This window comes from Zingiber officinale, unplaced genomic scaffold, assembly GCF_018446385.1.
Source record: "Zingiber officinale cultivar Zhangliang unplaced genomic scaffold, Zo_v1.1 ctg135, whole genome shotgun sequence".
NCBI lineage: Eukaryota > Viridiplantae > Streptophyta > Magnoliopsida > Zingiberales > Zingiberaceae > Zingiber > Zingiber officinale.
Genome location: NW_024589831.1, coordinates 371,049 through 398,834, shown reverse-complemented (window position 1 = coordinate 398,834; position 27,786 = coordinate 371,049). Strand labels below are relative to the sequence as shown.

Below are 27,786 nucleotides of genomic sequence, written 5' to 3'. Positions count from 1 at the left end.
AATTATTGATATTGGGCATCCAATCAAATACTGACGCGTCGGCTGTCGGGCCCGATCAGTTCATATGAGTGGTGCGTACTCGCTTGCCATTCGCACGTCATCGTCCTCATCCTCAACGTTCGGCCGGAGGCGATCGAAGCCAGATCCAGAAAAGGGCCCTGCGGCGGGCGACGGCAGTCGATCGCCACCGTCGCTCGCAATGGCTTTGGCGCCGCCCGTCGTTGCCACCCTCTGCCCTTCCTTCTTCGCCTCCCCCTCCGCCAACCCCCGGCTCACCTTCCCACCTAATCCACCGGCGATTCGCCACCGTCCTCCCGCCTCGTACCCCCGCGTTCGAGCCCTCGACCTGGACCAGGACACGGTAATCCCCTCTTCCGTTTCATCTCCCAAATGAGGGGCCCTAGCGATGGCCGGTCGTAACGCGTTTGTTCTATGCTTTAGCTCGTCGCGATCTCCGTGGGGGTTGTGAGTGTTGCGGTGGGGATTGGTATACCCGTGTTCTACGAGTCTCAGATTGATAGTGCTGTAAGTTTTGTCGTGGATGTTCGATTGGGCTGGGATGCTGTGATGGTGAAGTTTTTTGTTGGATTTGCAGGCTAAGCGGGAGAATTCCCAGCCTTGTTTTCCTTGCAATGGATCCGGCGCTCGTAAGTACTGAACACCATATTTTACAATTTCTTTCATTGTAATCCTAGCTTTTGGCTTGGTATGGTGGTAAGTGAGCTAGATTGGCTCGGGAGTCGATTCCACCTTGTGGTCAAGACCAAGAAAAAATTGAAGTTCTTGGCCAGATATATGCAATTGGTAATCTGCTTTTTCTGGTTCAATTTATGCTCTTTTATTCATCATATGGTTTTGAAATGACTGTAAGTCAAATTTGTTTTTCAAAATAGTTACGTTCAAGATTGAATAATAAGAAATTTTAAGAAGTTCCATATGCATCATTCACTCATTTCCATTTACAACAAAATACTCAATTGACTAATGTACATGAAATTTTGCTTACATGAAATTTTGCTAAGGCCCCAGTGAAATATGGGATGCTGTAAATAGAGCTTCGCTGTTCTCAAGCACTGGTTTCACTGGTTTGAAAGGAAACTAAGAACTAACGCCTAATCTAGATTCACTAAGAAGACATAAATGCCATGTAAAGTCTATTCTCTAGCACTTAGAATGAGGTTCTTAGCCGATTGGTGTTTATGGTTCACAAGAATTTTGTATGGATGATGAGTAGCAAATCTTGTAAAGCCTCAGTGAAGACTAGAATCCTGTAAATAGGAAAGTTGAAAATTTTTGAAACAATTCTGCTGAGTATTGAAGAATTGAAAATTTTTAAAATTCCAAATGCACTCTGCATTTTTATTCATCACAAAATGCTCGATCGTGATAATATTGATGAAATTTTGAAGGCCTTGGAGAAGATTATGATCCTATAAATAGAGCTTCTTTGTTACAAAGGCTTTTCTGAAAGGAAAACTACAGATAAAAATTGCTAATGTAGGTTTATTAAGTATAAAAAAAGGCATTGTTGTCGATGGTTCGCAAGTGTTTTATATGGAATCATCAACTTGCATAACTAACAAATGAGGATTGGGTATTTAAGAAACAATGCAGGATAGGAATGTACAAAATGATGATCTGCAAACCATCTGTTTGTTTTGGTGCTTGTGAAATTCCATTACATAGTTATCTTGCTCTCACTACAAAATGTTTGAAAGAGGATACTGTGAGAATGGATTCCTTGCTAAGCTACTGACAGTTATAACCCTTTTCTTTAAAAGCAACACAATGTTCAATCGCCAACACATTAGATATACCATTGTGAGAAAATTGTATTTTCTTTTTATCTGAACCAGTACTCTAGTAATTTAAACATTTCTTATCAGTGTAATCTACTCCAGTGTTAGTTGGTCCTCCCGAGTTAATTCTAGACTCAATGATCTCTAATCTCTTTCACTAAATAAAATTTCAAGTACATCAATAATTGAGTTTGTTTAAGAATAGCGATTCATTTTAATGCTTAAGAACATATTTGATTAATGGATAAGTTTGTTTTCTTGGAAGTGAAATGGCTAGGATTCACTTTATCAATTAGTGTTTTTTGGTTGTTTAGTTGATGCTCACAGACCGCACATCCATATGAATTAGGTGTTCAATAAATGCATCCATACTTCAGTTGAGCTGGAATTGGTTTCTTTCAGAACAATGCAGATTTTGCACTGGAAGTGGCAAGATCACTGTAGCATTAGGAGGTGAAAATGAAGTCTCACAGTGCATCAACTGTGATGGTGCTGGTACCTTAACCTGCACTACTTGTCAAGGCACTGGAATCCAACCGCGATATCTTGATCGAAGGTATTCCGTTAATCATCATCATATGCTGCGATATCATTTGGATATTATCCTGTTGCTAAAAGCACTAGGTGAAAATGACACTTGATTCCTAGAGTCTTTGACAGCACATTCTGTTATTGCTATTATATGTTCATTTATACACATCCAACCAACAGATGATCAAGAGTTCGAGAAAAAAAAAATCAAGTAAATTGGCAATTGCAGATGAACAATTCTCCTATTCATATGATTAAAGAACTCCAAGTCGTATCTTATTAGTGCACTCGTAGAATTGAAAAAAAAAAAATCTTTCTTCAGTTGATAAAATGTTTAAGCAACATGGTTATTATTCGAATTCAGACACATAGGTCAGTGTGAGTATGCCTACGCATGCTCCAAGGTTGTGTCAATTAGTAAGGAACAATGTTGGCAGTATTAATAAGCAAGTCTCTGATTAGAAGGTTCTGATGTCGGAACAAGTTATTGTTGCTATTAACATTTAGTTACCAGTAACGGTAAAATTTATTGTTATTTCAGGATTTCCAAAATTTGTGAGCCTAACAAAACAATTTGCTTAGGCTCGGAATGAAACTCACAATTTTACTTTGATTTCATTTATCAGCTTTGAGTAATAGATACTTGCCTCTAAACTTCAGCTTACCAAATTTGAGTCAGCATCTCTGAAATATTTGTATCTCTTGTTTTCCATTAGAGAGTTCAAGGATGATGATTGATGCCATTTCTTCCAGTGACTGAAAAAGTGAGGGCGTGATTTAGTTTGAAGGCCAACATAACAATGCAACAGAATTCATATATATTCTAGTATAAAAATATATGCCTTTGTCACTATTTTATCTCTTTTTGTGCAGCCTTGAATGTAACTCTTTTCTCTAAACAAATCATTCTTTTTTTCAATATCGTAATCCAGAGGTCATACATATATATGATCTTTTATGCAGTAAAACATTAAATATATGATCTTTATTGCTGGACTAAACACTTAATGCATATATTTATAATGGTACATTTCATTCTTCACAAAACCGAGGTGAAGGAGCTGTTCTTGATAGTAATTTTGTCCTGTTTGTTCTTGATGTGCATCATCATCTTCATCAATCTCTTCCAAGTAAACTCGCTTCCTCCTCCAGATCAAGACGCATCCACGGATGTTCTCTCCACCTCCTCAACCTCTGCAACGCCTCTGCCACCTCCCTCATCGCCGGCCTCTCCTCCCTCGTCATCCGCAAGCAACACCTCGCCAGCTCTGCAACGTCCCTGATCACGTACTCTGCTTCCCTTCCCTCCGTCACCAGGACTTGCTCATCCACCACCTCCTCCAGTCGCCCCTTCTCCATTGCCTTCGCAAAGCTCGCCGCCAAGCACCGATCCTCCTCCGGCCTCTCGAAGCACAACGCCTTCCTCCTCGTGAGCAGCTCCAGCAGCACCACCCCGAAGCTGTACACGTCGCTCTTCTCCGTCAACTGGCTCGTCACCATGTACTCCGGGTCCAAGTACCCGCACGTCCCCTGCACCAGCGTCGCCAGTTGCACCTCGTCGGTCGGCGCCAGCCTCGACGCTCCAAAATCCGACACCTTCGCCGAGAAATCCCAGTCCAGCAGCACATTGGCCGACTTCACGTCGCCGTGGATGATCGGCGGCGACGCAGATGAGTGCAGGTAGGCGAGTGCCTCCGCAGCTTCCGCCGCCAGCTTCAGCCTCGTGTCAATGGAGATCGCCTCTTTCCGGTGGATGAAGCCGTAGAGGGTGCCGTTGGGTACGTACTCGTAGACCAACATCGGCACCTCGACCTCCAAGCAACACCCTAAAATCTTGACCACGTTCTTGTGGTTGAGCTGCGAGAGGATGAGCAGCTCCTGCGCGAACTCCTTCCGCTGCCCCTCGTCCATCACCTTGGACTTCTTGATCGCCACCTCGGTCCGGTCGTCGAGCACGCCCTTGTACACCGTCCCGTGGCCGCCGGTGCCGAGGACGCGGTCGTCGTCGAAACCGTTCGTCGCCTTCTCCAGTTCCTTCTCTGCAAAGATCCTAAACCCGATGCTCTGTTTAGCAGTGATGCTCTTTTGCAGGAGGAGGCCGCCGTTTTGCTCGAAGAATCTGCGTTTCGTCTCGATGAGCCTTCGCCTTTTGGATCCCAAGTACGCCATCAGAGACAGCAGCAGGAGGAAGAGCACGCCGACGCCGGCACCTGCAAGTGAAGTGTTGATCAAGAAGAGAAGCTCTGCGTCAGGTATGGATTCTCTGCTTCGATTGGGTACCAGTGACGATTTTGAGAGCGAGCGTGAAGCTATCCTTCGATCGGCAGCCATGTTCTCGAGTAGGATCGCCTTCTTGTCCCGATGGGCACGAGCAAACATAGCTTCCATTATTGTTCGTGCACTGGCCGTAGCAGGGGAACTCCTCTTTAAGGTCGCACTCGTTGATATCTTGACATCCGCCGGCGAGGTATGGATTGCCCCGGTACCCCGTGGAGCAGTTGCAGAGGTACCCTTCTCCATTCGTCGTCTCGTAGCACTCGTTGTTGTCACTCCGGCAGGCATAAGTCGACGTGTTCCTCCTCGCCGCCTCACAGCTCGTGGCAGGAGTTCTCACGGCCCAGTCCAGCGCCACCGGCGTCGTGAACCCTCCCCTGCCACTCATCCTCGACTCTGCCGCCCGGAACTGGAACTTGTCGTTGTCGATGAGGAACCAGTAGCTGCAGGGGCTGAAATCCACCACCTGTGACTTGTTGAACCTGTCATCGGAGCACGGATGGTAGTACCACACATCCTTAGGAACCGGCGACCGGCAACAACCAACGCCGTAGCAAGCCCCGTCAACGACAACGCTCTCCTGGTGGCAGAGCGACACGCAGCCGCTAGCAAAGTAGCCTTCGTAGTCGTCGAAGGCGGCGAAGGTGTTGCATCCGACAGCGGCGAAGGTGTTGCGGGTGGAGAGCCGGTAGGGCTTGGTTAGGCCGGTCTCGAAGGAGGGAGACTCTTGGCCGACGACGTATCCGGTGGCGTTGTAGCACTTCCAGCTCGCGTTGAGCTGGATGGTGACCTCCGGCGGGTCGAGGGAGATGGAGTCGATCTCGTAGTTTGAGAAGAAGAGTCTGGTGCCATTACAGGTGAGTTGGAAGCTTTCGAGGGCACAACCGGCGCCGATCCCAAATGGGTAAGGGACGGCGATGTCGCCGCACTTCGCCGGGCAACCAGGCAACGTCGTGATATTGCTCGCTGCCACCGTCGTTGCTACTGTTGCTATCACAATTAGGGGAAGAAGGAAAGAATAATAGAAAGGCATGCTCTGCTTCGTTTCCGTCATGGAATTACTCGAAGTCTCGCACTGCGATGGATGCAGTCATGCTGCAGAGACGTAGACCTCTTAAAGTTCGTGATAGAAACAGTTCAACGAGGAGTCAAGAAGGATGGGCGGAGGCCGCCGCCGCCGCGTTGACTAAAACGATGCGTCCTGTCGATCCATTGAACGAACATTATTAAAGCTGATTTTGTATTAGAAATGGTTATTATTAGCTGTCACTTATGTAGCAGATATTATTAAGCTCTCTTCCCAAAAAGTTGCCTTAGGTTTTCTTCTGTTTTTTTATGCTCCATGTGTGTAATTCAAGGTAGTTTTTTTTTTTTTTTTGAGTTTCATATTAAAAAAAGCTCCTCTGTTTTTTTGGTCGTTTCCTTCACAAGTTGATTCCAGATCTTGGGCCAGCAAGAACTTACTGTAGAGCTATTTTTTTATTCACATGGTATCAGAGCCACAAGGACCGTAGCGATTGGTAACTTCATGTGTTAACAACCCTTGGTGAATGATTCAGCCAGTGCCTCAAATGGATCTAAGTGGTCGTGCTGGTGGCCTTGGTATTGAGTTGCTAAATCAGTCAAATTACAAGGTTTGGAGGAGTTGTATGGAGTCATATTATGTTGGAGAAGATCTATGGGATATTGTAAATGGAAACAATACTGCATGTCCAGAAGCCATGGCTGATAACTCGAATGATCTCAAGAAATGGAACAGTTAAATGCAAAGGCTGAGTTTGTCTTGAAGAGATCCATTTCACCTAGCCTATTTGATCATATAGTGAGATGCAAATCTGCTCATGAGATATGGCAGACATTTGATAAGTTGTTCAATAAGAAGGATGAGGCTCAGTTGCAACACTTGGAAAATGATTTGGCGAAAGCTACTCAAGTAATCTGTCTATCTCAGAGTGCTTCTTGAAAATTAAGAATATTTGTTCGGAGATTTCCTTGTTAAATCCAGAGGAAGCTATCTCAAAAGCTCGAATTCGGAGAAATATTGTTCGTGGACTAAGACCAGAATACATTCCATTCATAACATCAGTCCAGGGTTGGGCTCAATAACCATCCTTGGAGGAAGTAGAGAGCCTATTATCATCCCAAGAATCTTTGGCCAAGCAAATGGCCGAAGTCTCTTTGAAGGAATCAAAAGGAGCTGGTCATATAAAGAAGTATTGTCGGGTAAAGCTAACAGAAGGTAATGTGGTTGGTACTGAGCTGTTGAAGGCGAAGAAGATTGGGGCAAATGTTTTATGGTTGAAAATAAGACTATCGATACTATGAACTCAATCAACTTTGACAAGGATTGGATTGTTGATTCAGACCATGGGCATCATATCTCACTGGGGGCGATGGAAAACTCTCCAACCTTCAACAATACAGTGGCCGTAAAGCTATTGTTACAGCTGATAATACAGTCCATCAAGTGAAGAATCAAGGCACGGTGATCATAAATGGGAAGCACCAAGACTTGATAATGCTTGACAATGTGTACCATGTTCCGGGCATGCGTAAGAATCTGTTTTCAGTGGCAAATGCTATTGATGCTGGTCATTTCGTGCTATTCAGACCCCATGATGTGAAGTTTCGTCGGAATATCAAGGAGTTGAAAGTTGATGTTGTTCACATCGGCAAGAGAGCAAATGATTTATTTGTTTTGTCTGCTTCAAATTTGTATGTGGAAAAGATGAGTAGCAATGATAATCTCGCTATTTGGCATGCCAGACTTGGGCATGTCGACATGGAGAAATTAAAGGCTATGGTGAAGTTGAAATTAGTTGATGGGATGCCTCAATTAAATAACTTCAGCGAAGGTCATATATATGAAGGGGTCAGTATGGGAAGGAACATCAGCTTTCTTTCAAAAGATCAATATCAAGGTGTGAGGGTCCTCTTGAACTCGTTCAGAGTGACTTAATGGGTCCAACAAAGACTTCCTCCTTTTCTAGTTATTCTTACATGCTAATCTTTATTGATGACTTTACAAGATTTACTTGGATTTATTTTGTCAAGCGAAAGTATGAAGTCATGAATAGATTCTTGCAATTTAAAAAGACAGTTGAAGCTGAACTTGGTACCAATATAAAACGGTTAAGGACATATAACGGAGGAGAGTTCACTTCAAATGAGTTCTCATATTTTTGTTGTGAAAATGGCATCAAAAGAGAACTTTCTTGTACAGAAACTCCGCAGCAAAATGGAGTAGCTGAGCGAAAGATTCGACATCTCACTGAGACCTGCAAGAGTTGGTTGCATGCAAAGAATTTGCCCAAGACCTTTTGGGCAGAAGGAATGATGTGTGCAACATATGTTATCAATAGATTGCCTCAGTCTCCAACAAACAAGAAGTCTCCTTACGAGCTCATGTTTAGGAAGAAGTCAAATATCAAGCATATGAGGGTGTTTGATTACATTTGCTACGTCCATGTACCAAAATCTCAACGGAGTAAATTAGATGCAAAGGCAAGGAAATGCACTTTTGTTGGATATGATGAAAGGAAAAAGGGCTGGAGGTGCTTGGATCCTACAAGTCATCGATTTGTAGTTTCAAGAGATGTCGTGTTTGATGAAGTTTCATGGTATTATGGAGTTGCACTTGTGATGGAGATTCTAAAAGTTTCGAGCATAAATCAATAAATCTTCCTTGTTCGATAAACAATATCTCTAGTTCTTCTTTATAGTCCAGGAAAGGACAAAAAGGAAGTGAGGTCTTGAATCAGCTTCAATCTCATCATCAGCAAGAAGAACTTAGAGAGGAGCAAAGTGAAACGGGGAGGTCAAATCAATCTTAGTCTCAAACACAACAAGAAGAAGAAATTATTGATCTAGAAAATTCTTAGACCCCGAAAGAACATTACCAAACGAACTCGATATAGAGATGAGAACTTTATCAGTACCTATTCTTGCTTCTTCGCAGGCCCTGTTTATGATGATGAGCCATCGTGTTATGAAGAAGTCAAAGAAATTAAAGAGGGGAAGTGTGCTATGGATGAAGAAATGGATGCTCTTAAAAAGAATCAAACTTGGATGCTAGATCCAAAGCCTGAAAATATGTCACCTATCTCATGTAAATGGGTGTTTCGAGTTAAAAGAAAGGTCGATGACAGTATTGACAGGTTCAAAGCAAGGTTGGTTGCTAGGGGTTTCTCTCAGAAATATGGAGAGGACTATGAAGAAACTTTCAGTCCAGTTGCTAAAATGATTTCAGTTCGAGTTATATTAGCCATGGCAGTCTCTTATAATTGGAAGTTGTGGCAACTCGATGTGAGGAATGTCTTTTTGTATGGAGAGCTCGATCGGGATATCTATATGGAGCAACCACCCAGGAATGTTTCCAGCAATCATCCCAATTATGTTTGCAAGCTTAAGAAGACTCTTTACGGTTTAAAGCAATCTCCAAGGGCCTGGTATGGGAAAATTTCTCAATATCTCCATTTCTGTGTATACGAAACTTCTAACTCAGATTCTAGCTTGTTTGTTAAATGTAAAGGAGACTTGCATGTGGTTGTTCTTTTATATGTAGATGACATGGTAATAACGGGAAACAATGAAAGAGAGATTGAGAAGCTACAAGATGAGCTCTCTGTTCGCTTTGACATGAAAGTTTGAGAGAACTTCATCACTTTCTTGGTCTAGAAGTGGAAAATAGAGAAGATGGTATTTTTGTGTCTCAAACCTGAAGAAGGTTCTCTTCTCCTAGATGCTCAGCTATATCGTGCACTTGTTGGTAGTCTCTTGTATCTAACCATTACAAGGCCAGGTATCTCTTTTTCTGTTGGATTTATCAGCAGATTTCTTTCTTCTCCAAGGAAGGGTCATTTAGAAGCTGCAAAGAAGATTTTGAAGTATATAAATGCAACTCAAGATATGGGGCTTCTCTTTAGAAGAATTCTGAGTTTTCATTAATTGGGTATACAGATGCGGATTTTGGTGGTGACTTGGATGATCGAAAGTCTACTTCGGGCTATGTTTTCTTTTGTGGTGGTACTGTAGTTTCTTGATGCAGTAAAAAACAAGCTTCTGTTTCTCTCTCAACTACTGAGGCTGGATACAAAGCAGCTGCTCTTACTACACAAGAAGATGTTTGGCTTCAGAGACTCATTGAAGACTTGTATTTACCCATTGTCAAGTCAACTGCAATCTTCGGGGACAACCAGAGTGCTTTAAAGCTGGCAACAAATCCTGTATGTCATGCGAGAACAAAACATATCGAGTTGGAGCATCACTTTATTCGGGAAAAGGTTCTTGACGGAATAATCTCAGCATTAGACCATCCACATCAGTATTCTCATCCAAAATCTAAAATTTAGGGTAAAAGAACTACTTTATTAAATTTAGATATCCATTTTTCACTACATGATACATCAACTTCTCTATAATTTGTCATATATTTATTTTTTATTATTTTTTTCTCTTTCCTTCATATTTTTTATTATTAGATGGAGGAAAGAGATAGAGGAGAAAGAAATTTTTTATTATTAGAGGAATGAGAGCGAAATTTTTTATTATTAGAGGAATGAGAGAGAAATTTTTTATTATTAGAGGGAGGAGAGAGAAATAATATTTTAATGTTTAGGGAATGAAATCCATTCCTTAAATTTAAAGAACTACTATTCATAAAATGTATATTTAGGGAATGAGTAGGTACCTGATGTTTATTTAATGTAAAATGTAAAATTTAAGATAAAAATTTAATTTAGGGTAATTGATGTGGATGTTTTAAGAAGTACGAAGTTAAGAGAATATTGTTGATATCTTCACAAAGATATTTTCCAGAGCTGCATTTGAGTCCTTATGCAAAGTACTTGGATTGGTTTCAAAAATCACTTTAAAGGGGAGTGTTAAGTTATTAAAGCTGATTTTGTATTGGAAATTATTATTATTATTAGCTATCAATTAATTAGGTAGCAGATAGTATTAAGCTTTCTTCCCAGAAAGTTGATTTAGTTTTTCAAGATAGAGTCGTTCTTTTTTTTAATTCTTCGTGGGTGTAATTCAAGGTAGTTTTTTTTGAGTTTTCATATTAAAAAAACTCCTCTGTTTCTTAGTTGTTTCCTTCACAATTTGGTTCTAGATCTTGGGCCAGTAAGAACTTGCCGTAGAGCTATTTTTTGCCCTAATCATCCGCACTCATTGACACATAGAGGGTGTTTCGTATGATTTTGTAGGTTTAACTTAGTAAACTTAAATCACTAGATAGAATTGAATCATGTTGGTTTAATTTGATTTCTCAAATGTCTCGTGTCATTGTGTGAAACATCTGAGGGGATGAAAAATTCCTAACACATGAGGATTTACATTACATCCAAAATTATTAATCTCAAACCCTGTTTTGTGTTATAGGTCAATTGAACACAGCAGTTGACAGATTTATTTGTGCCAATTTTACAATGAAAAGTAAACATAAACTCAACAAGGTAAAGTAAAGCATTAGACAGTGCAATAACAGTAATCAAATGCAATTTTGATCTTATTTTTTACAAGAGAAAGAAAGTCTAAGAAGAAAGAGTTCCATGAACGGGCTAAAGTCCCATCCAACAATTGTACTCAAAATATATCATCCGAATTAAACTCAGATAAAGAGAGGCATCTCAAGAAAGTATGAAGCTCTATCATCAACTCACAGAAGAGATGTCTGCTCAAGCCCTGCAGAAGAGCATCAAAACAAGTTCAGTAACAAAATCAAAGGGTGAACCCAGCAATAAAGATAGAAACACCACAACAATTGATTAGGATATGTGCACCTCTTTCAAGAGCACCATTCGCGAGCATTCTGAAACATGCGTAGCCATGGACTAGGCCCTCTCTTGTCAGCATCCCATTCCTTCGGAAACCATGGGAACTGCCACATCATAAAACACCTTTCAGGATGCGGCATCATGGCAAGGTGCCTTCCGTCGGGAGAACAAAGTGCAGCAATTCCGAGTGGAGATCCATTTGGGTTGAAAGGATAAACCTCCGATACGCTGCCTTCGTCGTCACAATAACGTAGAGGGGCCAGGTCAGACTTCAGAATGCGATCTAGAACACCGTCATCAGGGAAGTATGCTCTTCCCTCACCATGAGCTGCCCAAACACCCAATGTGCTACCCTCCATACCTTCAAACATCATAGCGGGGGACTTTCCAATCCGGACACTTGTAAAGCGACACTCGAAGCGGCCAGATTCATTGTGAATGAACCTTGGCTGTGACATATCTCCACCATCACCAAGGGATCCTCCCACACCAGCGCCAGGCACCCATCCAAGAAGGGCCATGAGCTGACACCCATTGCAAACACCTAGGCTAAAGGTGTCTGGACGGTGGTAGAAGTCTTGAAATTGTTGCAGTAGAGGCTGGTTAAATCTAATTGAGGCAGACCAACCTTTTGCTGAATCAAGCACATCTGCATAACTAAAGCCACCAACAAATGCAACGCCGCGAAACTTGTTCAGAGAGACTTGTCCAAGCAGAAGGTCTGACATTGTTACATCCCATGGTTCAAATCCAGCAGCATGGAATGCTGCCGACATTTCTCTATCGCCGTTGCTACCTTCCTCTCGAATGATAGCTACTCTGGGTTTTGAAGTAGCAAGGATCAGCTTTTCATCAGTGAACTTTGGAGTGAACGACAATGTCCATGAAGGTGCATGTCTATGTTTTAGACCTTCCTTCTCCAATTCAACACAAGAAGCTAGCCTTTGCAATCCCTCGAGTTGAAAACTTGTCTCCTCCCACAAGTCCCTAAGGAAAGATGTTTCTTCTTTCAGTAGTTTGATTCCATCGACGGACAACTCTATAGTTGGCATAGCAGTGACATTCCCAATTATCTCGCCAGAAACTCCAACTGCTTTGAGTTTTTGCATAACCTTGTCAGCGTGTAGTGAATTGACCTCAAGAACAAGACCGAGTTCTTCCGCAAATAATACTTGAAAAGGGCCATGGCCCTTGGAACTCAAGTTCAATTGCACACCACAATTACCAGCAAATGCCATCTCGAGAATACAAACAATAATCCCACCATCACTAATGTCATGGCCAGCAGAAATTAATTGCTCACTCAGGAGTTCCTGAACAGCCTCAAACACCTTTTTCAGGTATAGTACATCATCAAGATCAGGGCACTCATCACCAACTTGGTCAAATGCCTGTGCAAGTGCAGAACCACCTAATCGCCGATGTCCTTTCGCTAGATCAATGTGTAAAAGAATACCATCATCTCCGAGCTTTAGGTCAGGAGTTACCGTCTTCCTTATATCAGGACAGGTTACATATGTGCTAATAACTAGGTTACCAGGAGCTTTGACAACCTCACCAGCTGCATTTGCTGCCATAGAAAGACTATCTTTTCCCCCATCGATGGCTATACCCAACTGTATCATAGATTCTGAGAGAGACATAGCAGCATCATACATGGCTGCTCCTTCTCCATCCAATTTTGCAGCATACATCCAATTACCACTGGCTTTTACATCTCCAAGAGATGTAATTTTTGCCCAAACTAAATTGGTCAATGATTCACCAAGAGCCAATCTTGCCATAGCTTTTGGATTCAATAAACCTTTCAGTGGTTGCTCTCCTATTGCACAAGCACCACCAGTTAAATTTGCATAAGACTGGGCAATAACAGCAACATCAGCAAGTGGTAGCTGGAGGGGACCTACAGTTTGTTGTTGTGCCACGAGTCCTGTAACACACCTGTCAACTTTCGTCGTTAAGAAACGTTTAGAACAAACTGAAGGTAGTTTTAAGACCCTCTTCAAACAGTCTAATAATGTAGTAGCAGGTGCAATATCCAACGGCTCCATCATTGTAGGTACTCGCTTGAACTCAAAGATTTTCTGTGGCATATCTCCAAGCACCTTCTCAAGTTCAAGATTCTCAACAGGCGGTGGTAGAGGAAGCCCATTTGTTTTGCAATGGTCAATCGCCAAGCTATCAACTAACACAATTTGCCCACTGCCATTGATGGTACCAATAACAGCCATAGAAACTCTTTCCCTGTCACATACAGATTGCAATAAACTCCGGCTCTCTGATTTAACTAACAAAGCATCCTGTTCTTGGTACTCTGCCCCCCAAATCTCTAGAACTGACATGGTATGATCACCAACAACTATAGAACGGATATCAATTTCAGCTCCTTCAGGATAAATAATTTCTTTTACAACATTACAATTTCCCCCAGCTCCTTGATCATGGATGCTAATAATAGGATTTTTATCTCCCATTTCAATACAAGCACGGACTACACGATATAGCTTCTGAGCCATTTCAGCATCTCCTCGTTGCACTGCATTAAAATCTAGTTCTGCATCATTTTGCCCACTGACCATGCTTGAAGCAGCACCACCTCCCATTCCAATTCGATAAGCTGGACCTCCGATCTTTACAACAAGCATTCCAACTTCTGGCTCTCCCTTTGATACATGTACATGGTCAATTTGTCCAATACCTCCACTGAACATTATAGGTTTCAACCATTCACGTCGCTCGCCATTCGGAAGTCTCATACCAAATGTCCTTGTGTAACCTTGGATCAAAGGCTCTCCAAACTTATTGCCATAGTCAGATGCCCCGTCACTTGCAAAAATTAGAATTTGTAAAGGAGAAGCTAAATTTGAAGGATATGAAAAAGATCGGTCTTCCCATGGTGCATAGGCCCCCTCGATATGAAGATTACCAACACAATAGCCGGCTGTAGAAGCTACAACAAAAGATCCCCGTCCAGTAGCATGTGTGTCCCTTATGCGGCCGCCAGCTCCTGTTTCTGCTCCAGGGTAGGGAGCTACAGCACAAGGAAAATTATGTGTCTCTGCAGTAAATAATACATCTAGCTCATGGATCATATTGTGAAGGGAAGATGTCACTCCAGGTGATGTTGGACGCAGCTGGGATACTTTGAACCCCTTGATGGCACTTGAGTTGTCCTTGAATCCAATCACAGAATTATTTGGGTTTGCCTTTAAAGTGTCCTTCACTATTTGCATTAGAGTTTTGTCCATTGTCTCACCATCTATAATGAGTTTCCCATTGAAGAACCAGTGCCTGCTATGCTCGCTGTTTGACTGTGCAATATCAAAGAGCTCAACTGATGTAGGATTCCTCTTAATGTCATCTCTAAAGAGCCTGGTGTAGTACTGAATATCTTGTTCATCAAATGCAAGACCCATCTTTAGATTAATCTCTTCCAATGCTTGTCTTCCCCTCTCAATGACAGGAATCACTATCACTGGATCAGGAGCAGCACTGGTGTGAAATGTAGTAAGCTTTACGGGATAAACACATTCTGTCATTCTATCATGAATAAGTGATGCAAAGTCTCTAATTTGATGCTCGTCCAGTGGCTTACTTCCTTTCTTAACACGCAAAAGGTATCTTCTTGACTGCTCCATACGTGTCACTTCTGTCAAGGAGCATGCTCGACAAATTGATCCAGCATTAGTTGACCATGCTGTAGTAAAGGACATGCGAGGTCCAACTTCAACAATTACGGTACCAGCATCTATGCCAACTTCTTTCTCGAGAAAGCTCTCTGACTGAAAATTCTCAGGCTCAAATGTCTCCTGCAGAAGCCACTTAAGCGTTCCGAGTTTCTCCACTGACAGTACACCATCAAGGCCTATGTTGAAACAAATTTCAGTCTTTATGTCAACAATGTCACCTGAAACCTTTACTTGGACCTGCCTCAGCAGCTCTGCAATAGCACTGTCATGAAGCAGCGGACGACGGAAGAAATGTATGATTTCCGGGTACCTTCCTAGTGCATCAGATTCCTCTACTAATGAACTCTGTTGGCCTTTCAAAACAGCATCTCTTCGACTCAACAGTAGCGGGAACCTTGGCGTCAAAACTCCACCAACTGACAATCCGTGCCCATGCCAACGATTCAAGCCACCTCGAATAAGGTGGCACCTACTAGGTTGGCAGTGCTTAGACCTAAAAAGGCCAGACCTTTCCCTTCCCTGAAAGGAGAAAAGCAAAAGATTTTCAAACTGCAAACACATGGAAAGACTCACATGGAAAGAAGCGATGGAATCCAGGAGAATCGAAATCAAGGATGCTCACCGTACTAGCGCGGAAAGCATGGAGGCGCGAGAAGCCAGTTGTAGCCGTATCCCCCAGAACAACCATTTAGATCACTGAAGTAGCCAAGAAAATAGATTTACCGATCGACAAAAACAAATTTTGATCAAAGGGAAATAACACGGGCAATGAGGGATCGTAAATCCTCAAATCAGAAGAAAAATCGCAATCCATTAGTTAAAAAGAGTTTTGCAAAAAGTGGAGAAGAAGATAAGGCCTACCTTGTGTTTAGGGTTTGTTTGGGGTTTAGGCGCCAGTAAACCGAGCCGAAGATTGCCGACGGAGGCGATGGAGGACGATGGTGTGAGGCGCAAGTGATCGCCGGCGACGAGAGTTTAGGAGCAAGTCGGCGAGGAAACGGAGCAGGGGCAAGGGTAGGGCAGGAGGCGGCGAGGAAGTTAAAAGAGGTGTGCGGCGGGGAGGCAATTTATTTACGGGTAAAATCTGGTGTTCCGACCTTTTCTATTTAAAATTTTTGATTAATTTAATTTTCAATTTCATTTAGAGATATAATGGATTTAATCTGACATAAAATATTAATATAAAAATTATAACTTATTCAAATTTTAATTTTATCTATATATATATATATATAAATATAATTTTATTTATAATGTTAATTATAATCATAAAATATCTTAGGAATAAATCCACTTGCCTTTCTTAGATTGAAATAATTTTTTTTTAAGAATAAATCTAATTATAGTTAACCTAATCCCTCTCACGCTCAGATTGCATTACATTAATTGTGTTTTTTTTTACATATTTCATCTTGCATGGTCCTAATGGACCATCTTTATTTTTATTAATATAAAAAGCATCTTATTAAAAAAATTAAAAGAACATTTAATCTTAATTTTCTATTTCTTATAACTGTTATATCCTAGAATAAAATTATTCTAAATTAATCAAAATTACTAAGTTAATATAATAAAATATTATTTTTAAACTATAAAAATTACTTTTATTTTTTGAAAATATGTGGGTCACTAGGGCAACGTTTGTTATTCTAAGGAAGAAACTTTAATACGTATTTTATTTTTATTTCATTTAAGTTTAAGTTAATAGTTTTTATAAGTACTAATTTAATAATTTTTTATTAACTATAATTATCAATTTTTAATAGAAGGATTGACCGTGATTAAGTTATGACGACCCTTTTATTATTTTCACTTAATATAATTTATTTTCTTTAAAAAAATTATTGTAATATTATCAAGGGCGCTATTTAATGAATATAGACAATTAGTAAATAAAATATAATTAATAAAATGTTAATAATTCTATGAAATGGCTATTACTAACAAAGACACGATATTACTATCGATAAATATTAAGATGTAGCTCTTGTTAACTGAAAAAAAAAAAAAAACTATCCATATGTCAATATATTCATCAAATTATTATCTTGCCATAATATTTGCGGCCGGATCGTAGTCGCGGTCCGGTCACAAATAGTTGCGATCCCTTTTTGGGTTCACTATCTTCACCAAATTATAGTTTTTGTTCGGAGTGGGTAATCGGAGATCACCCGGAGGCCTCTGATGATGGATAAGTGGCCAGGTTACTGGGCGCGAGTGAGGATGTCCTCCAGATGACCTCTGGTCGTCCGCTCCGAATAAAAATTATAATCTGATGGGGACGATGAACCCAATAAGGGATCGCAACTATTTGAGATCGGATCGCGGTCATGATCCAACCACAAATATGAGTGATATATCTCCTGAACCATAAAAAAGTGGTCCAAGAGATCTGTGTGCTCGTTATCTTGAGAAGTTTAGATCTTAATTTTTGGAATATTTCTAAAATTCCTAGTGGTGCTTTTTCAGCTCAAGCTTTTGGACTCTTGGGTATGTTGATTTTCAATGTTTCTTGTTGCATTTGGTGAGTAATGAATATCATGTTAACTACTAACTCAGAAATTTTTGGTCAGCATTACACAAGAATTATTCTACCCGGGAATTTCAATTTCATTTATTTATTATGAGAAAAAAACTATGAGGTCATGTCGATGATACTGATCTTTCATCTACTGAGCTTTCTAAATTGACTCGGGAAGTCAAGAACACTAGAATCATGATATGGATTCTAAGATCAGTTGATCAACTTCTTATTCCTAATCTTAGACCATATAAGATAGCTAAAAGTATGTGAGAGTATTTAAAAAAGTTTACTATCAGGATAATACAGTTAAACATTTTTAATTAGAATATGAAATTGCTAGTTACTTTTAGGATGATCTCTTTTCAAAACTTATGGACTGAATATGTTGACATAATTTATATCAAAGTACCAGCTGACTCTCTTTATGTGGTTCAACCAAAGATGTTAGTAAGTTATAGTTATTCATGCTATTGGAGATATTAATTCTTCAATCAAAGATGTTTTGGTATCTCCTGAGCTTTCAAAGATATTTTGATATCTTCTGAACTTTCTACTAGTCTCATTTCGATAGGACAATTAGTTGATAATAATTGTGATGTTCAATTTTCTCATGATGGTTGCGTTGTGCAGGATTAGGTGTTGAGAAAGATAATAGTGAAGGGGCCTAATGTTGGATGTTTTTTTCTTTACACTTGTCCATTCATAATTTTGTTTCTTTAGCTTGTAGTACTGTAAACCAAACATGCAAAATATAGAGCAAACATTTAGGTCTAATTATGTTGTCTTATCTCACTTGCTAAATTCTGATATCTTAACAATAAAGATTATTTCTCATCTCATCTTTCCTTTGATTGTTCTACATGTAAATTGGATAAAACTAAATCTATTTCTTTTCCTTCTCATAGTAGTTATGGAAAAAATTATTTTGATTATGATTTATAGGTATTACTCCTATTATATCTCATATTAATTATAAATATTTTATCACATTCATTGATGATTACATGATTACAGTAAATATGCCTAGATTTATTTTCTTTGTTCTAAATATGAGATTTTTACTATTAAACATTTGTAGCCTATATTGAAATCCAATTTTCTTCAAAAATCAAAATGCTAAGGTCTAATTCTAGAGACAAATATATGTTTTATGAATTTCATGATTTTCTCTAACAAAAAGATATTGCTTCTGAATGTTGTCATCCTTATACACCTTAGTAAAATGGTGTTGTTGAATGTAAGAACCAACATTTGTTAATTAGATGTTGTTCTAATACTATTGATTGAAACTTTTGCTCCATATAAATTCTCGATTGAGGCCTTATCTACAACAATTTATTTAATTAATCGCTTGCCTTCACGTGTCTTGAACTTTGAATCTCTATATTATCATCTTTTTCATAAATATCCCAACTATCTTGACATGCGTACTTTTAGTTATGTTTGCTTTGTTCATTTGTCACCTCATGAATGTCATAAACTTTCCACTCACTCAATTAAATATGCTTTTCTAGGCTACAGTATTTCACACAAAGGTTATGTTTTCTATGATCCATCTTCTAACAAATTTCATATCTCTCGTCATGTTGTTTTCTTTACAAATTAAATTTTGCTTTTCTACTCATTGAGTATATGCCAAAGCCATCAATCCTTCCTAATTTTAATGAGGTACCTAATACTTTTGACTGAATCAAGCCTGATTTTGTGCATCAACGATGACAACGTCCAACTTTATAGCTTTCTGTGCTCGATCTAACATTTGCACCGATTCAAACTGCTTCCTTCATAGACAATCAACTTTCACATGTCATTCCATGATTCTCTTCTAGAATCACCCATCCACCGAATTGGTACGACTTTTCCCATACATCTCTTCGTACTATTTTATCCACTGTTCTTATTCCTTCATATTATTCAGAGGTTGCTAAACATGATTGTTCGCGTAAGACCATGGAAGAAGAACTTCAAGCTCTAGTAGACAATCACACCTGGGATATTATGCTATGCCCCCCCAAATGTTAAAGTCATTGGTTATAAATAGATCTACTTTATCAAGCTTTGTTCAAATGGTACTCTAGATCGCTATAAGACACGGTTGGTTGCTTTGATAACAAACAAGAGTATGACCTCAATTATAACAAGACTTTTGCTCCAGTTACCAAGATGTCAACAGTCCGAATGCTTATTTCAATTGCTAGTTCACGAGGATGATCACTTCATCAGTTGAATGTTAAGAATGTGTTTTTCATGGTGATCTCAAAGAAGAGATTTACATAGTTCCAACGTCAAGTTTGTCTTCTTCCTCTTCTTTGGATGTTTGTAAGTTGAATAAATCTTTATATGGCTTAAAACAAGTTCCTTGGGCATGGTTTTGTTAGGACCAAAAGTAGCTAGAGGGGGAGGGGGGGGTGAATAGCTTCGCGTGTGCTCGTCGTGCTTCGTTGCTTGTTTCTTTAGAAGTGATGCGCAGCGGAATACAAAGAAACAAACTACAACAATGCTAACAATAGGATTTTACTTGGTATCCACCTCACAAGAGGTGACTAGTCCAAGGATCCACGCACACACACGCACCTCCACTAATAAACACTCCTTTTCGGTAACTACCGAAGGCGGAGAAGCCCTACAAGACTCTCAATACAAGTAGAAGAAAGGGTAGTAAAGAATAAGCAAAAGCTTACAAGAGATGCAGTAAAAACCCTAGCTTCTTCTTCTTCTCGTTGCAACTCGCCTCTTGACTTGGATGAACCTCCAAGAACCTTCAAGAACTGGCGGTGAGGAGCTTAGAGAGTGCTGGGGAGGAGCTGTGATGAATCTGGAATGAATCGGTGAAGTTCTTCCGCAGCCATCGAACGCCTGCAGCTATAAACGACGCCAACGGTCGGATCCCGATCGATTCGAATGTTCCCAATCGATCGGGGAGGCTTTGGATCGATCCACGGATCGATCCAGAGCGCCTCTGTGCTCTGGAAACGCGCCTGGATCGATCCACGGATCGATCCAGCGCTTATCGCGCGAAGCAGCCGCGTCCCAATCGATCCACTGATCGATTGGGACATCTGGATCGATCCACGGATCGATCCAGAAGCTCTGTTCACAGGGCAGTGCGGATCGATCCACCGATCGATCCACTGATCGATCCACGGATCGATCCAACACTTGGTTTTTGTCCAAAACCAAGTCCCAAATATCCCAAACCAACATCCGGTCAACCTTGACCTGTTGGTATGTCATGCCTAGCATCTAGTCACTCCCTTGACCTGCTAGGACTCCCTTACCAAGTGTCCGGTCAATCCCTTTGACCCACTTGGACTTTTCTCTGTGCCAAGTATCCGGTCAATCCCTTTGACCTACTTGGACTTTTCTTTCATGCCAAGTATCCAGTCAATCCTTTGACCTACTTGGACTTCCCAACACCAGATGTCCGATCATCCTTGATCCATCTGGATTTTCCCTTGCCTGGCTTCACTCACCAGGACTTTCACCTAGCTTCACTCACTAGGGTTTTCCATCTGCCTAGCTTCACTCACTAGGACTTTCACCTGGCTTCACTCACCAGGATTTTCACCTGGCTTCACTCACCAGGATTTCCATCTGCCTAGCTTCACTCACTAGGACTTTCACCTGGCTTCACTCACCAGGATTTCCATCTGCCTAGCTTCACTCACTAGGACTTCCTTCTGCCTGGCTTCACTCACCAGGACTTTTCTTCTGCCTGGCTTCACTCACCAGGACTTTCATTTTGCCTAACATCCCAGTTAGGACTTCCCAGTCAAGTATCCAGTCAACCTTGACCTACTTGACTCTTCTTCAATCAATATCTTATTGTCAAACATCTAAACCCAAACCAAGACTCAGCTTGGTTACCCAGGTCAACCTTGACCTGAGGGATATTGCACCAACAATCTCCCCCTTTTTGATGTTTGACAATACCACAATAACACTTACAATCCCATATGTAAGTTAGGCTAATCCCATAGCCTCCTTCTTCATGCCACTAGGTAATGAAAGCATAAATTAAGCTCTTCATTCTCCCCCTAAGAGGGCAAACTCCCTCTAGGTAATGAAAGCCTAACTTACTCCCTTTCATGAGTCCTTTCATTCTCCCCCTATGACCTTCCCATAGGTAATGAAGGACTAAGCTTAACCATGTTCTTACAATCCCATATGTAAGTTAGGCTAATCCCATAGCCTCCTTCTTCATGCCACTAGGTAATGAAAGCATAAATTAAGCTCTTCATTCTCCCCCTAAGAGGGCAAACTCCCTCTAGGTAATGAAAGTCTAACTTACTCCCTTTCATGAGTCCTTTCATTCTCCCCCTATGACCTTCCCATAGGTAATGAAGGACTAAGCTTAACCATACATTCTCCCCCTATTGGCACACATCAACCCATCGTTGGACACACATCAACCTATGCTCCAATTATGGGCACACTTCAACAAATCCATTTGTTGAAGACTCTCCCCCTGAAGAGTTGCTCATCGTTGTTCACAACATCACTCGTTGTGATCAACACGATAATGAAGGTCTCATACCCTTCATTTATCCTTAACTTCTCCCTCAATGTAGACAACTACCCAACCTTAAGCATTATCTACCACTCGAGTGTCCACTTGAAATAATGAGGATATCCACTCCCCATTTTTCCCCATTTCAAGTTTAAATGCTCAACCTTGAGCAAGTTCACAACAGAAGATTAACCACCTTCCAAGGTTCATGAAAAATAACTTTCATGTCTTTAAAGAGTCCCTCCCCCTAAAGACATGGTGGTAACTTCTGTCATTGCACCAACAATGACTTGGAATCCCTAAAACATTAGGAAACCCAAATTTAGAAGTTTTGAGGTTCAAATATTCAAAATTTGAAACAACCTCAACCTAAACTTCTACTTAGTCGTCGTTAACCAATCCATCCTTGTTTTCAACATGAAAACACCCTTTGTATGTATACAAATGTATTTAAGGGGTTTGGAATGGTTACCTAGACTCAAAGAGGTTCAAAGATGCTGAAATCAGGCCTTCCCAGCCAAAATCAGCAACTTGGATCGATTGGAGTTGGGTTCTAATCGATTGAACCTTTCTGAATCGATCCACGGATCGATTCAGACTCCCTGGATCGATCGGCTGATCGATCCAGCGAGCTTCTGCTCGCGGGAATTGCCGTTTGAATCGATCCATGGATCGATTCATGGAACTCCAATCGATCCATGGATCGATCGGAGCTCTGATAGTTGCTGAAATTCCATTTCAGTCAACTTCAGAAACCCCTAGAAAATTCTACAAAAATCCAAAAATTATGAAATTTCATGTAGACATTATTTAGGGCATACTTAATCATGAAAAAATAGATTTCTATGAAAATACATCATATTTTCAAAGATTGACACAAACTTGAAAACTTGTAAAAACTTTAGTGTTTTTCTTCAAGTTTGTGTCTAACTATTCAATGGTGATTACTATCAAAAGATAGCCTTCCCCACGGTTTTCCAAAAACATTTTAAAAACATTTTCAAAACCAATATCCCATCATGTTCCTTGGGCATAATGCACATGACTTGTACATTAGCTTTTCCAATGATGGGAAAACACATAACTATGTGTTTTGATGAATTTAAAACTCAAAGGAATGCACTAAATCAACATCTTGAGCTTTGTTCATCATCCTAACATCTCACTTGTATATAATATGCACTAAAACACATACAAGTCACCTTAGAGGTCTTTGTGAGATGTAAAATTTGGTTTTGCCCTATTCTAGGGATCATGCATATCTATCTAGGCATTTTAGAAATGTTAGACATCCACCTAGGATGTCACTTGTCAATAAGTGTCGTTAAATGCCATTCGTCCTTAATTACAAGGAATTAAACTTAATGCATGATTATGTTATGGCATACATCAAAATAAAATAGCTTTCAAAAGAAAGATTTCTATAACTACATGATGTATGTATGTCATGACATGGTATTTTTTTTTTTGGATTTTTCATAATAAAACATGAATGTAAAAATAGACATGATGTCATGACATATGATGGGCAAACAATCATGGCAAGATTTAGCATAAATAAAATATACCTAGATTAACTATCTAAGTATCCTTAAAGTCTTAGCTAAACTTACACCTTAAACCTAGATTGCCCTAAAGTGCTTCAAGAAAATGCCAAAGCCTAAGTTTGCATTTCTTATTCCCTTGATTAATTTATGCCAATTAAAATAAACATGTCCTCAAATGTTGGCATATTCCATTTTTTCTCAAGAGTAGCACTTTTAAATTTAAGGCCCGGATTGCCTTAAATTGCCTAAGAACATACCAAAAACCCAACTTGATAGTTCTTATTAATTTTCCAATATGTGCCATTTAAGATTAAAATCAATTCTTCCACCATTAGGCACATTTTACTCTTTCAAGGAGTAATCAAAAATTCCATTTCATTTTCAAAGGTTAACAAAAACCTTGAAAATGCTCCTTGAGTGTCAATTTCCTCAAAGTTGGGTTAACTACCCTTCTAATCGGAGTTGACACTCTCTAACCCATCTATGGGGTAGAGAAGATGCTCCTAGGAACCCAACACCTATTGGTGCTCCTTGGATGCTCTAGGTACTCACTAGGGATAACTTCCCTAGATACCTTCCTAGTGACCTTGTTGGGCTTCTTAGAAGTCTTGGTCACATTTTCTAGGTCAACTCTAGGGATAACCTCCCTTGTGACCTTGTTTGTGACTTTCTTAGACTTCTTAGAAGTCTTAGTCACATTTATTGCAAAAATACTCTTAGGGATGACTTCCCTAGTATTTTTGGCTTGACCACTAGACCTAGGGTTTGCTCCATAACTATATGGAACTCTATGGTAAGAGGGCACATCCTTCTTAGCCTTTGGTTTGTATCCCAAACCTCTATGGCCATTGGATGACTTTTGTACCCCTAAACCTAGGTTATGCTCATTTTGCCCTAATAGGATATTTTCCATCCTTTTTAGGGTCTTTTCCATTTTATCAAGTCTTGACCTCAAGACTTGATTTTCTCTCTCCAAGTCCTTAGTATTTGACCCATGAGCATTTTTGTTTCTAGGCTTGTATCTAAAATCCTTAGAGTTTTCGCCTAGATTTTTACCTACAATCCTAGCCTTAGGTGTAGTAGTTTTAGCATGAAAAGCTATATGTTTTTCTTTAACACTATCATGCTTTCTATTTTCATGGTAAATAGCATTAAAATGATATAAATTTGAACTATCATGCTTTTTACCATAATGTAGAGGAGTAGGCTCAATAAATGTTACCTTCTTCTTTACCTTAGAGGCTCCCCCTTGACTAGAGCTTCCTCCATGAGCCTTGACCATCTTCTTCCCCTTGGGGCATTGACTTCGGTAATGCCCTTTTTGTTGACACAAGAAGCACACAATGTGCTCCTTGCTCTTCTTTGTCCCGGGGGTGGTCTCCTTGAGCTTCTCCTTGCCCTTTTGTGCCATTTGACCCTTCTTCTTGGCCAAGTTGGGACACTTGCTCTTATAGTGCCCATGTTCCCTACACTCAAAACATATTATATGATTTTTATTATTAATTGAAATATTTATACCTTTGCTTGCAGGGGTGGCATCTTTTTCTTTGGATCCGGAGGTAGAAGCTTCCTCTTGATCGGACCTTGATTCTCCTCCATTTGATTTTTCTTGACTTGTGGAGGTAGAAGTTTCTTCCTCCTCCTCTTCTCTTGACCCGGATGTAGAAGCTTCTTCTTCTTCTTGATCCGGTGTCACCAAGGATTGCTCCCCCTCAATCCTAGAGGTGGAGGCTTCATCATCTTGAATGTGAAACAAGGAGTATGCTCCCTCCTTGTTCCCTTCGTTGTATTCCCTTGAGGATGAAGCTTCTTGGATCTCCTCTTCTTCGGAGGTTGAGCATCTCTCAACCTCGGAGTCCTCCTCTTGGTCTTGATCCAATGAGTCGCCCTCTTTGGATTCTCCTTGATTTGATACAGTGGAGGGGATCTCATGAATTCTTGCCAATTTGCTCCAAAGCTCCTTGGCATCTTCAAACTCTCCAATTTGTTCCAAGATGTTGCTTGGCAATAAATTGACAAAAAGCTTGGTCACTTTGTCATTGGCCTCACATCTTTGAATTTGGTCTTTGCTCCACTTGCTCCTTTTGAGTACTTTGCCCTTGGAATTTGTGGGAGCTTCAAAACCTTCCATGAGAGCAAACCATTGCTCTATCTCCATCATAAGAAAATTTTCAATTCTTGATCTCCAAGAATCGAAGCTTGCCGATGTGTATGGTGGAGCCACCCTTGTGTCAAATCCAAGTCCATCTTAAAATTGCATCTTGAAGTTGAGCTTGATAAAGTCTTGAACTTGAAGAATTTGCTCCAACTTCTTCACCCTCTAGCTTTTCTTGATATGCTTGACCCTTCCGGCGATGATTCCGGTGAAGAGCGGCCTCGCTCTGATACCACTTGTTAGGACCAAAAGTAGCTAGAGGGGGGGGGGGGTGAATAGCTTCGCGTGTGCTCGTCGTGCTTCGTTGCTTGTTTCTTTAGAAGTGATGTGCAGCGGAATACAAAGAAACAAACTACAACAATGCTAACAATAGGATTTTACTTGGTATCCACCTCACAAGAGGTGACTAGTCCAAGAATCCACGCACACACACACACCTCCACTAATAAACACTCCTTTTCGGTAACTACCGAAGGCGGAGAAGCCCTACAAGACTCTCAATACAAGTAGAAGAAAGGGTAGTAAAGAATAAGCAAAAGCTTACAAGAGATGCAGTAAAAACCCTAGCTTCTTCTTCTTCTCGTTGCAACTCGCCTCTTGACTTGGATGAACCTCCAAGAACCTTCAAGAACTGGCGGTGAGGAGCTTAGAGAGTGCTGGGGAGGAGCTGTGATGAATCTGGAATGAATCGGTGAAGTTCTTCCGCAGCCATCGAACGCCTGCAGCTATAAACGACGCCAACGGTCGGATCCCGATCGATTCGAATGTTCCCAATCGATCGGGGAGGCTTTGGATCGATCCACGGATCGATCCAGAGCGCCTCTGTGCTCTGGAAACGCGCCTGGATCGATCCACGGATCGATCCAGCGCTTATCGCGCGAAGCAGCCGCGTCCCAATCGATCCACTGATCGATTGGGACATCTGGATCGATCCAGAAGCTCTCTGTTCGCTGGGACAGGTCTGGATCGATCCACTGATCGATCCAGAGCCTGGATCGATCCACGGATCGATCCAGCACTTGGTTTTTGTCCAAAACCAAGTCCCAAATATCCCAAACCAACATCCGGTCAACCTTGACCTGTTGGTATGTCATGCCTAGCATCTAGTCACTCCCTTGACCTGCTAGGACTCCCTTACCAAGTGTCCGGTCAATCCCTTTGACCCACTTGGACTTTTCTCTGTGCCAAGTATCCAGTCAATCCCTTTGACCTACTTGGACTTTTCTTTCATGCCAAGTATCCAGTCAATCCTTTGACCTACTTGGACTTCCCAACACCAGATGTCCGATCATCCTTGATCCATCTGGATTTTCCCTTGCCTGGCTTCACTCACCAGGACTTTCACCTAGCTTCACTCACTAGGGTTTTCCATCTGCCTAGCTTCACTCACTAGGACTTTCACCTGGCTTCACTCACCAGAATTTTCACCTGGCTTCACTCACCAGGATTTCCATCTGCCTAGCTTCACTCACTAGGACTTTCACCTGGCTTCACTCACCAGGATTTCCATCTGCCTAGCTTCACTCACTAGGACTTCCTTCTGCCTGGCTTCACTCACCAGGACTTTTCTTCTGCCTGGCTTTACTCACCAGGACTTTCATTTTGCCTAACATCCCAGTTAGGACTTCCCAGTCAAGTATCCAGTCAACCTTGACCTACTTGACTCTTCTTCAATCAATATCTTATTGTCAAACATCTAAACCCAAACCAAGACTCAGCTTGGTTACCCAGGTCAACCTTGACCTGAGGGATATTGCACCAACAGGTTTAATAAATTTAGATCCACTTTGCTCAAATTTCATTCAAGCATAGTCAATATGATTCATCTTTATGTTTTTTGCAAGACATCTACTGGTATATTGTCATTCTCCTAGTTTATATTGATGATATTATTATTGTAGAATTGAAACGAATGAGAGAGGGAGAAGGGTAAATCTCATTTTAAAACTTTTCTTTTCGATTTTAAAAACTTGTCGGA

General features: G+C 40.8%; 4 protein-coding genes across 4 annotated transcripts; 2 read left to right on the top strand and 2 right to left on the bottom strand.

Annotated features, from left to right (window-relative positions):
- The first annotated feature begins 77 nt into the window (after positions 1-77).
- Positions 78-3,307, top strand: LOC122036284 (protein disulfide-isomerase LQY1, chloroplastic-like). Its single transcript, XM_042595566.1, has 5 exons — positions 78-361; positions 442-525; positions 596-647; positions 2,202-2,355; positions 3,047-3,307. Exons 1-5 carry the CDS (start codon positions 200-202, stop codon positions 3,066-3,068), a joined length of 474 nt encoding a protein of 157 aa, XP_042451500.1. The 5' UTR covers positions 78-199; the 3' UTR covers positions 3,069-3,307.
- Positions 3,294-5,982, bottom strand: LOC122036283 (putative wall-associated receptor kinase-like 16). Its single transcript, XM_042595565.1, has 2 exons — positions 4,611-5,982; positions 3,294-4,540 (listed from the first exon to the last, which is right to left on the bottom strand). Exons 1-2 carry the CDS (start codon positions 5,656-5,658, stop codon positions 3,447-3,449), a joined length of 2,142 nt encoding a protein of 713 aa, XP_042451499.1. The 5' UTR covers positions 5,659-5,982; the 3' UTR covers positions 3,294-3,446.
- LOC122036231 lies at positions 5,685-7,563 on the top strand. Its single transcript, XM_042595496.1, has 4 exons — positions 5,685-5,807; positions 6,164-6,238; positions 6,364-6,497; positions 6,969-7,563. Exons 1-4 carry the CDS (start codon positions 5,685-5,687, stop codon positions 7,561-7,563), a joined length of 927 nt encoding a protein of 308 aa, XP_042451430.1.
- A 3,500-nt stretch (positions 7,564-11,063) lies between these two features.
- Positions 11,064-16,129, bottom strand: LOC122036255 (probable phosphoribosylformylglycinamidine synthase, chloroplastic/mitochondrial). The gene is made up of 4 exons (XM_042595524.1): positions 15,934-16,129; positions 15,695-15,768; positions 11,390-15,591; positions 11,064-11,291 (listed from the first exon to the last, which is right to left on the bottom strand). The coding sequence occupies exons 2-3, from the start codon at positions 15,758-15,760 to the stop codon at positions 11,395-11,397; spliced, it is 4,263 nt and encodes a 1,420-aa protein (XP_042451458.1). The 5' UTR covers positions 15,761-15,768; positions 15,934-16,129; the 3' UTR covers positions 11,064-11,291; positions 11,390-11,394.
- Positions 16,130-27,786: the final 11,657 nt, after the last annotated feature.

What these genes read in the sequence shown, in the direction of transcription:
- LOC122036284 (XM_042595566.1), top strand. Translation starts at nt 200, where the DNA reads ATGGCTTTGGCGCCGCCCGTCGTTGCCACCCTCTGCCCTTCCTTCTTC. An exon ending in TCGACCTGGACCAGGACACG is followed by an intron (nt 362 to 441) that starts GTAATCCCCTCT and finishes TCTATGCTTTAG; the next exon opens with CTCGTCGCGATCTCCGTGGG. An exon ending in CCGCGATATCTTGATCGAAG is followed by an intron (nt 2,356 to 3,046) that starts GTATTCCGTTAA and finishes GTTTTCCATTAG; the next exon opens with AGAGTTCAAGGATGATGATT.
- LOC122036255 (XM_042595524.1), bottom strand. Translation starts at nt 15,760, where the DNA reads ATGGTTGTTCTGGGGGATACGGCTACAACTGGCTTCTCGCGCCTCCAT. An exon ending in ATGCTTTCCGCGCTAGTACG is followed by an intron (nt 15,592 to 15,694) that starts GTGAGCATCCTT and finishes TTCTCCTTTCAG; the next exon opens with GGAAGGGAAAGGTCTGGCCT.
- LOC122036283 (XM_042595565.1), bottom strand. Translation starts at nt 5,658, where the DNA reads ATGACGGAAACGAAGCAGAGCATGCCTTTCTATTATTCTTTCCTTCTT. An exon ending in CGCTCTCAAAATCGTCACTG is followed by an intron (nt 4,541 to 4,610) that starts GTACCCAATCGA and finishes CTTCACTTGCAG; the next exon opens with GTGCCGGCGTCGGCGTGCTC.
- LOC122036231 (XM_042595496.1), top strand. Translation starts at nt 5,685, where the DNA reads ATGGATGCAGTCATGCTGCAGAGACGTAGACCTCTTAAAGTTCGTGAT. An exon ending in TAAATCAGTCAAATTACAAG is followed by an intron (nt 6,239 to 6,363) that starts GTTTGGAGGAGT and finishes GAAATGGAACAG; the next exon opens with TTAAATGCAAAGGCTGAGTT. An exon ending in AATAAGAAGGATGAGGCTCA is followed by an intron (nt 6,498 to 6,968) that starts GTTGCAACACTT and finishes TTGTTGATTCAG; the next exon opens with ACCATGGGCATCATATCTCA.